This window comes from Scleropages formosus, chromosome 12 (genome assembly GCF_900964775.1).
Source record: "Scleropages formosus chromosome 12, fSclFor1.1, whole genome shotgun sequence".
NCBI classification, from domain to species: domain Eukaryota; kingdom Metazoa; phylum Chordata; class Actinopteri; order Osteoglossiformes; family Osteoglossidae; genus Scleropages; species Scleropages formosus.
In genome coordinates, this window is record NC_041817.1 from 4,813,266 (window position 1) to 4,822,696 (window position 9,431).

Below are 9,431 nucleotides of genomic sequence, written 5' to 3' on the forward strand. Positions count from 1 at the left end.
CGATTTCTAACAGTATTAAACAGGAGCGGGAACACAATAGAAAAATAGGTTCCCCGGAAACCTACTGCAAGGACCCCTTGACAGCGCCTGTTTAAATTGTGCAATGAGCATATGTTTCTCCGGTTATTGCAAAACGATTAATTTTTAGTTGAAGGATAAATGTACGACACTTATTGCAAGTTGTATTATTCACTTTTAATAAAGTTATATCATTTTATTTTCTTGAATGTTTTTCGTCAGGTATTGCTTCGGCCCCCTATGCTGGACCTTGACTCCCAGGGCTGCTGTTGTGTTTTGCAGCTGCCTGTATTTAACACCGAGGCGGTACAGTTTTTATGCTTTGTTTGCGTCTTACTGATCATTTAAAATGACTTCAGCTTTGTTGTCGCCGATGGTGGATTATTACAACGACGAGGATGACCTGGACAGTGTGGACGACGACGACGAGCGCAGTTTCAGGGGCAGAGACTCTGAAGAAGGTACACTTGTAGCATGGCTAGCGACCACACCAGCAGTTGCCTGCTTCTTAAAAATAAACTTTGTTTTGTGTGGCTGTGTATATTTAAAGTTATTTGGCGCTGGCCTAATGTGGTTTACATATTACAAATACACTCTGCTGCTTGGAGCTCGCTGAACGTTTGTGGAAATCAGTTTTGCTACCTACCTACTTACGATCATCACAGGAGGACTGCAGAAACACAACGGCTACTAGTATTACAGCAAATTAGTAATTCATAATCAGGTTCTTATTTTTAGCTACTCCTCAATTTCAATTGGAACAATGGAATTTTTTTTTTTTTCTTTTCACTCATACACTTCAGCACTTCACTTGTGGAAGGAATGATACTGTGAGATGCAGTGCATGAACTGTGTGAACTGAGGACCAGGTTGATTAGTGTTACCGTTGTGAGAGCCAAACGTGTAACGCTCACAGATAGTTGGTGATGGAGTGGCTCCTAGCCACTCAGTCATAGTAACTATGACCATAAGTCATAGTTGTGCGGGGTAAGGCAGGGACTCTTGGCTGTATACGTACTTACTGCAGGCAATAGCTAGAGACAAACTTTTTGTGGAAACAGTGTTTCTTGTGGGGAAACGGTGTGAAAACCGAGGATTTAACCGTTGTTTAACTCTGTGTTTTCAGCGCAGTATCTTTGTTGCTTGCTCTTTAAGAGCTGTTTTATGGCCTCGCTCGGTTCATTTGTGCCACAAAGGTGAACGAGAACGCAATTGGCTTCGGGATTGCGGAAGCTGTGCGCTGATTGGCCGGGCTCGCTGTCAATCAGGTGAAACGTCTAACGGCAGAGCAGGACCGGAGAATGTGACCCACCCCCTTTCTCCTACCCAGTGCCTAAACCCTCTGTCCCTGAAACCATGCTCACATATGGCTGGTAGGTAGACAATGTTTCTGAAATAGTTAACATTTGTAACGTGTTCGACTTCAAAAAAAACACGAGTTCATCCACTTGCTAACGGCTCCAACTAATGTGCAATGCGGTATTTGGGTTGTCCTGCCCAGAGTGTTGTGGGTAATGTGAACGGCCCCACAGGGGACACACACAGGACCTTGACCGCGAATGGACGTCGGCTTGGTAACAGCGGCCTCGCGAACGGTGTCGATCAAGGTGAAAGGCGAAAGGTGAAAAGTCGGGGGGTTGGGGGTGAGAGGGAAGGGAGTGGGTGCGAGGTAGCAGAACTTCCAGCGCAGGGGGCTGCCTTACCCATACGTTGTCAATAGTGACAGCCGGGTTAGCTGCGGCGGCTCAACAGGCCTGTGCAGCTCGACCAGTTCTCTCTCTACGCCATTCACGCCGCTTTTAATTTAGTTTTTTTTTACTTTTATTAAAACCAACGCTGACGGTCAGTCCCTCCGCTTTTCAACTTGTAGATGCCGAGAACTGGAGCAGCACGCGCTTTGACACTGTTCCATGACAATGCTGAGGTCATTGAAATAAATAGGCACTTGGTGATGGCACTTAGGCGGGGACCCGTTTCTTTGTTTAGCTCGTGCTTTTCCCCAAGTAACTTGCCGTTGAGCTACTTACAACCATTTATACAGGCGTGTAGTTTGATGAAGGTACTGCAGCAGGAGATGTGGAAGGCAGTCACTCTAACTGCTGTGCCACCTGCTGGCCCCTCCAGGTAAAGATCATAGTGTAGATGCTGAGAGAAAGGCAGTTGGACACTTAAGGACCTTCATGGGCATACAGTCTTCAGGTGTGCTGAGTTTACACACTCAGTAAGAGTACTGTTCACATCTGAGTGTGTGTGATGTTTGAGATTTGAAAAGTGTTATTTCTGTAACTTTTGTCTTAACTTTTTGTCCAATGATCCTGTGCTGAAAGGGGAGCAAATGAAGAGCAACATGCATGTTCTGTTTTGGGGCTACAGTGAAGATGCTAGGCAAACAGGAGTGGATGGCAACATTAAAATTGTAGGAAAGCATAATAATTCTATTTTATTGTTTTAATAGACACAGAAGATGCCAGTGAGACCGACCTGGCCAAGCATGATGAGGAAGACTATGTCGAAATTAAAGAGCAGTGAGTGCTACTGTGTTGATGACTTTAATGGGGAGATTTCATAAAATGCTTCCAGTGAGCATTTAAAGGGGGGGGAAAAAGACATAGTGTTACTTTTTTTTTTTTTTTTTTTTTTTGGTAGAGCTGTATAAAACGGCAAACTGTGAAAATAACAATTGTTCTCCAGCACTTTGGCACATAGGTAACTGTTTCTGATTTTAGTTCTGCTGTATTGTTCATAGTGAGAAAAAGTGAAACAATAGCAGATGCATCTTTGTAGAAAACTTAATGCACTCTTAAGGGCATTGGATTTGCTCTTGATAAACAGAAAGCGTTCATAGTAATTGCTCATATTCCGTTAGGATAAAAATTTAATTATGAATTGAACTTTGGTGCACTGACTGACTCTTAAGTTGTTAGTACTTTGTCAATAACCGTGCTGTCAATAATGTTGTTTTGGAGGATGTACCAAGACAAGCTGGCATCGCTGAAAAGGCAGTTGCAGCAGCTTCAAGAAGGTGAGAACATTTTTTTTCCATGTCACACATAGTATTGAATGTAAAAGCTTTCCCTCTACAGTAACATTGAACTGTAATTTGGCCAATAATGCAGTTAGCCTGTTGTGAAAGTTAATGAAATAAGCTAAGTCTCTATTCCAAGGTACGTGAAGCGGTAGTCATAACATTGGCCAGATGTTTGAGATTATCAATGATTTCAATGAGTTGGGAGAATGAATTGACACAGCATGAGCAGATGCAAGGAATATTATTAGTTTTGGTGTGTTAAAGTGAGCCTCTGGCTCTGGGAGCTTTAAGTGGCATGCAGAGTTGCTCAAAATAGAGCTGTTTACCCTCAAAACTGCGCACAGGCACACTGCAGGAGTACCAGAAGAGGATGAAGAAACTTGATCAGCAGTATAAAGAGAGGCTCCGCAATGCAGGTGAGGTGAGAGCAGTGGTGGTCTGCACCAGTTGGAGCTTCCAGAGCTGTTACCTGACCCATATCACCAATGGTTTGCTACTTTATTCTTAATTTTACTGGATTTATGTAAAATGGGTTGCTTGTTGTAAGCCCAAAAGGAAATTGCCTCCCTCTTCAGGCACCTGTCAGAATATTGTTTTATAACAAATTCTAAGTCCCCCCCCCCCTTCTTTTCCAAAAAAAGTTTGTTCACAACTGAATGTGTACTTGGAGGGCTTGTACAAAAATTGACTGTAATAATGGTTTGTGATTTTAATGATTTAGCACAGATAACTCAATGTGTGCTCTGGTTATGTCCCCAGATCTTTTTCTTCAGCTTGAGGTAAGCTTATTTTGTCAGTCACTCCAGATTTTTATGATATACTTAGAATTTTTTCATACTTTATTAATGTTGTACTCAGAAATGCATTGATCCTTGTTTTAGATTGCTTTTTTTTTTTTTTTTTTTTTTTCTTCCCCTCTTCCTGCACTGCAGCTTTTAAAACTTGTCAAAGGGGGCTGTTTTGGGTTTTATTGTTATGTACATTGGGATTATCTATTTTACCACACCATCAAACTTCTTAATAAAGTCGCTGACCGTATACATACAGATTTATTCTTGGCATTATATGACTGTATTCTTAAAGGAGGTGAAGGTGAGACTTCTTACTCTCCCTCCATCTCTCTATCTCTTTTTTTCCCTATTTTTCCTTTGTAGACGGAGCAGGTGGAGAGGAACTACATCAAAGAGAAGAAAGCTGCAGTGAAGGAATTTGATGATAAGAAGGTTGAGCTAAAGGAGAACTTAATTGCTGAGCTGGAGGAGAAGAAAAAGATGATCGAGAATGAGAAATTAACAATGGAGCTGACGGGCGGTAGGAGTCGGCAAGCAATCAGATAGGAAATCATTTCAGCAGGGGGATGAAAAGGAATCAGAGCAAATGTAAAATAAGTTTTTGGCAGCAGGCAAAGATGTAATTTAATTCTGCCCTGTTGGTGTCAGTGGAAATCCATTTTGTAAAGAATTTTTTTTTTTTTAAAAAAAGATAAGCTATTAATGAGCTGTTCAGTTTTTTAAAAAAGGATTAATGTTCTTTTATTGAGCTTTGGATAGTTTTGTTCTCTGCATTTACTCTTTAGGGCATTTGGCAAGTAACATTTGTGTAGCAATAGACTTATGTCTCATGGTGAAGTGGCATTAATGTCAGTCATTAGTTTCCAAGTAACTAAATGCGTGCTGTTCTCCTGTCTAGATTCGATGGAAGTTAAACCAATCATGACACGGAAGCTTCGGAGACGACCAAACGACCCAGTCCCAATACCAGACAAGAGGCGTAAACCTGCCCCTGATATCCTTACCAGAATGTTAATGGTGTGGTGTGCTTTTCGATTTGCTTTACAACAGTCCCTGGTCGTGGACCGGGTGGTTCCGTGGTCTGATCTAGTCCATTTTTTTTTTTGGGGGGAAGGGAAGAATGTTGTAGTGTCAGTTATGACCGAGGCTCACCCTAGAAGTTAAGAACTGCAAGTTCACCTCTTCATTCTCCTCATCACCACCTGTCTCTTCCATGTTTTATGCACCATGTCACACATAGAAAATGATGCAGTCGATTTGGTGGTGCTGTCTGACTTCTGAGAGCTCGACAACGGCAGTTCATGTAAGTCATAAACATTGGCAAAACTTACTCTTAGTGAAAATATTAATTTTGAAAATTCAGTATTTAGTCAGTGATTTTGTTTTTACTGGGTTAGGGTATAGGCACAGGTGATCCAATGCATCTGGGACTTGGGTTGTGGTCTGTGGTCCAGAGAACTTTGGAAACCAGTGTTAAAAAGTTTCCCTATGAATATCATGGTTTGCTTTAACCCCGTTCACCTCAGCTAAACTACTTGCTGACAGAGGAGCAGATAATGGAGGACCTACGGACACTCAACAAGGTGAGAATGTTCGGCCATTTTCCAAAGACTCTTCTCTTGCTCAGAAATGTATTTCATGTATTTGGTATCAACAGCTGTAATTTGATATGGACTGAAAGGAAGATATTTACTTTGGCTGTAAACATTAAGCATGAACTACAATACAGTTTTACAAATTTGAAACTGTAATTATGAATTGTTTATGAATAGTGTATGATGGCTTTTTTTTTTTTTTTTTTTTTTTTTGCTCCCACCCCCTGTATTCACAGCTTAAATCACCTAAACGCCCAGGTATGTAAGATTCATGTTTGTTGTACAATAAATTTCCCTGGTGATACATTGTTTTTATTCCCCCGCACTGCACTAAGTGCTAGACCTCAGTGGATGGCAAGCTCAGGGAAGCAAATCAGCCCTCATATCCTTGGATAGTGGGAGTTCTCCCCTCCACAGTGATTCCCATGTAAGCAGAGTGGGGCAAATGTGCAAAAAGACATGGATTTCTCCCAGCATGCGCATCTCAGGTGTCTGCCTTGTCTTGTTCACCCCTCCAGGTTCATTTCCAGGATGGTTTGGGTGTCACCCTTTGGGAAATGGATAAATGGGAGGAAAGTGATACAGTAATGCAAGGAAAAGTTTAAATCTTCAGTGTTCTCTTGGTAGCTACAGTTGAAGTTTAGAATAAAATACTTTAGGACTGCAGGCAATACAGTGTCTTCAAAGTCTTTTAAATTAGCTTGTCAGAATGGAAAATACTGCTTTCCTTTTGTTGAACTATGAAGCAAATAAGCCCCTGTAATGAAGCTAAAAAGAATAAAACCTGACAAAATAACAGAAAATAAGATAAAAGTAGGTTTTTTTTTTTTTTAAAACTTGTGAAGTCAACAAACAAAGTAGATGCTGGCTTAAGGCTAGCATATCTTCAAAGTGGGTATGGAGCAGTGTGTGAAAAAGATGTCTGCTCTGCGCCAGCCTCCATTAGCATGCGTTTGTATGAACTCTGGGAGAGCTGGCATGGCTGCAGGGGTAGCAGTAGAGGACAGGTTGAGATGCCCATTAAGCGATAATCTCTACGCTTTACTGCTTTTTCTGTTCCACAGCATCTCCTTCATCCCCAGAACACCTCCCCAGTACCCCCATGGAGGCCCCACTGCAGCGCTATGAAGCACGGATAGAAGATGGGAAGCTCTATTATGACAAAAGATGGTGGGCTGTGCTCAGCACATATTTACTGAATATTGCAAGACTGCAAGGCAGTGTTTACCCCAAGGATCCTTGGTTTTCCTATCCATGTCATGTCATGGAGGTGCTGAATATTGCCTTGGGTTTGTGTTTAGGTGAAATCTAGGGTCTTCTGTGTCCGTTTGTAGTGGCTTGAACACTGGAGCTTTATGACCAGTCCTAACAGCAATATTATCCAGTTTCATAACTGCATGAGTCACAAATTTGCTGTGAAGTGGTTTTCTTTTTTGTAGCTTGAAACAGATGCTATTCAAACATTTAACCATAAGATGGCGCTTGTTTTTAATTGGATATTCTGTTAGTTGTCAGTTAACCTAGGTTCAATTTGGGAAAATATTAACTGAATTATTTGCTCTGGGAGAAAATGTATAAATAATGCTTTATTTCCCCCACCCCAGGTTTGATTGCTTGCCTCTCCCCCAGTCATTGTTTAGTTGCCTTGGAATAGTTATTTAGAGAAATGCTGTCACTAAGAGTGGTTTAAAAAGGGTAACTGTTTAGGGGATTACACACAGTTATACTGGTTACAGTATTTAGCTGGAGTCATGCATCGCAGTGTGGCTAAGTCATCCTTTCATTTATTTGTACAAACTCTGGCAAGATGCATCTTTAAAGTAGTAGTGCTGTTTTTCAAGTGCAGTGGTGGATGTGACAAGTCCAGAAAGTAAAAGTAGCAATGACTGAGTGGTAGTGTTCAAGGACTGAAGATGGCAGTGGATGCAAGGGAGCTGAGAATAACAGTTGGAGGTGTGGGGAAATTGGTGCTGTGGAGCAAGCAATTTAATAATAAAAGAAATTTATATATAGAATAAAGAAACAAAGCTGTGCATGTTTTCTCTACGGCTGGGTGGACCACGTGCACTTCTCAGCAGTGCAGAAGTGTGGGAGTGGGTGTAGGAGGAGATGCGGACATGGGCAGCACCTTTACCCATAGTGCACTGCACTGCACTGCAGCTCTTGTAGATATAAAGCACTTGCAGCTTTTACTGGGGTGTTGGTCCAATGTCTCTCCACAGCTGGATGCGTGAAACAGTCTGTCGTCAGCTGCAGAGGCTGTTTGCACCTTTTGTGGTGTATTTTATAAAAAGCTACGGTTCCCTCAAAGAACGTGTGGCATTAGACACGGCTCTCAAAAAATGAACTCACTTTGTATGATAGCTTGAGTGAAGAGCTGTCATTTTCACAGCGTTGGACTTTTATGATACCAAGGCAGGTGAAAAATTATTCATTCTTCTCAGGTATCACAAAAGCCAAGCAATCTACCTGGAGTCTAAGGAGAACACCAAGATCAGCTGTGTCATCAGCTCCGTGGGCACCAACGAGGTACTGCAGAACAAGCCGCTTCACACTTGAGAATGTGCTACAAAAGGAATTCTTTAACACCCTGTGAGATGTTTAATTTTAATCTTCTTGTGTGGAGCTGTTACATTTTGAACAGGGGTTTCCCTAGTGAGCAACACAGTTGGGTCCCTGCTGTGCTTCTTTTGAGTCCTTTGTGCCCTTGGGTCAGCGTGATGGTTGGGATTGCCTGTAGCCATTGTTCCAGCTCCCACATGTGGCTGAGTGCCTACTGGGATGCAGATGGAGTTGGAAGACTAGTGTTCTGCTGAGCATGCGGCTTCACCCAAAGGAGACTCTAGCCTATTGAGTGCCAAGTAGTGGGTGTTTGAGTACTGATGTTGGAGGAATGTTCTGTTCAGCCTTCCTGAATTGTCTTTGGGGTCTTGTGCTGCAAAATTATGGGTTATTAGTTTTGATTGGGGGCTGTGGTGGTGCGGTGGGCTTGGCCGGGTCCTGCTCTCTGGTGGGTCTGGGGTTAGAGTCCTGCTTGGGGTGCCTTGCGACGGACTGGCATCCTGGGTGTGTCCCCTCCCCTCCAGCCTTGCGCCGTATGTTGCCGGTGTAGGCTCCGGTTTGCCGCAGCCCCGCTTGGGTCAAATGGTTTCAGACAGTGTGTGAGATTTTTTGAGATTGAAACCATTCCCAAAAAATGTGTATATCTGCTTTGGCTGGAAAATGTTTATTGAATATGTTGCTAAGATTTTTGTCAAGGGAGCCCAAACTCTGGTTGTTTGGTACTCCAAACAGTACAGCCTGTTTCTAGAGGGAGCAGTTGATTAATGCAGACTCTTGGTTAAAGTGACTAAGATTCATTATGAGTGAGTGTTGGAGCTGCAGGGTACTGTACAAGACTGGACTGGCACATCTTTTTAATTTTTAATTTTTATTTCAGCATCCATAACACCACTTTTTGTGCTCCAGATCTGGGTGAGGAAGACAAGCGACAGCACCAAGATGAGAATTTACCTGGGACAGCTGCAGCGGGGAGCGTTTGTGATTCGCCGTAGATCAGCAGCATAGAGTTGCCACCTCCCCCTTCCCAGCCACCTATCCATGTGCATGTCTGTCTCTTTGTTTCACTGCCTCTTCCTTTTCATAGCTCCCATTTTGGTCCATTCCCACATTGTGCTACCTGAGGATTGAACAGAATGGAGAAGGGCATTGAATGGATTCTTCTGTTTTCAGCTTTTTTCCTCTTTTCAGTTTGACTTTCAGTTGTCTTTTCCCTTGCCCCCCCCCCCCCCCCCCCAAGTTATAAGAAATGTTTTCTCATTCTCAAGCCTGGAGGCAATGTCTGCAGAATCAATTATCAAGGTTGGCTGTATGAGGATCATCAATTTCCAAGGACATCTTGGTAACCCTAGTCTTGTCTAGCTGAGAAGTATTATTGTCATCCTGACTTTTTAAATTTTTTTTTTTTATATATAAGATATATATCTATAAGACTGCTTG

At 42.4% G+C, this 9,431-nt stretch overlaps 1 protein-coding gene across 3 annotated transcripts; it reads left to right on the forward strand.

Annotated features, from left to right (window-relative positions):
* The first annotated feature begins 248 nt into the window (after positions 1–248).
* suds3 (SDS3 homolog, SIN3A corepressor complex component) lies at positions 249–9,215 on the forward strand. 3 transcript variants are annotated; one of them, XM_018740544.2, is made up of 13 exons: positions 249–479; positions 2,474–2,543; positions 2,985–3,040; positions 3,391–3,462; positions 3,806–3,825; positions 4,201–4,357; positions 4,736–4,854; positions 5,078–5,140; positions 5,364–5,420; positions 5,669–5,690; positions 6,497–6,602; positions 7,877–7,961; positions 8,901–9,215. In XM_018740544.2, the coding sequence occupies exons 1-13, from the start codon at positions 368–370 to the stop codon at positions 8,997–8,999; spliced, it is 1,038 nt and encodes a 345-aa protein (XP_018596060.1). In that variant the 5' UTR covers positions 249–367; the 3' UTR covers positions 9,000–9,215. The 3 variants fall into 3 exon arrangements, with proteins under 3 accessions (XP_018596060.1, XP_018596061.1, XP_018596062.1); XM_018740546.2 differs by lacking the exon at positions 249–479 and adding an exon at positions 1,321–1,391; XM_018740545.2 differs by lacking the exon at positions 5,078–5,140 and having other exon boundaries at positions 250–479; positions 4,736–4,831; positions 5,359–5,420.
* The last annotated feature ends 216 nt before the right edge of the window (positions 9,216–9,431 follow it).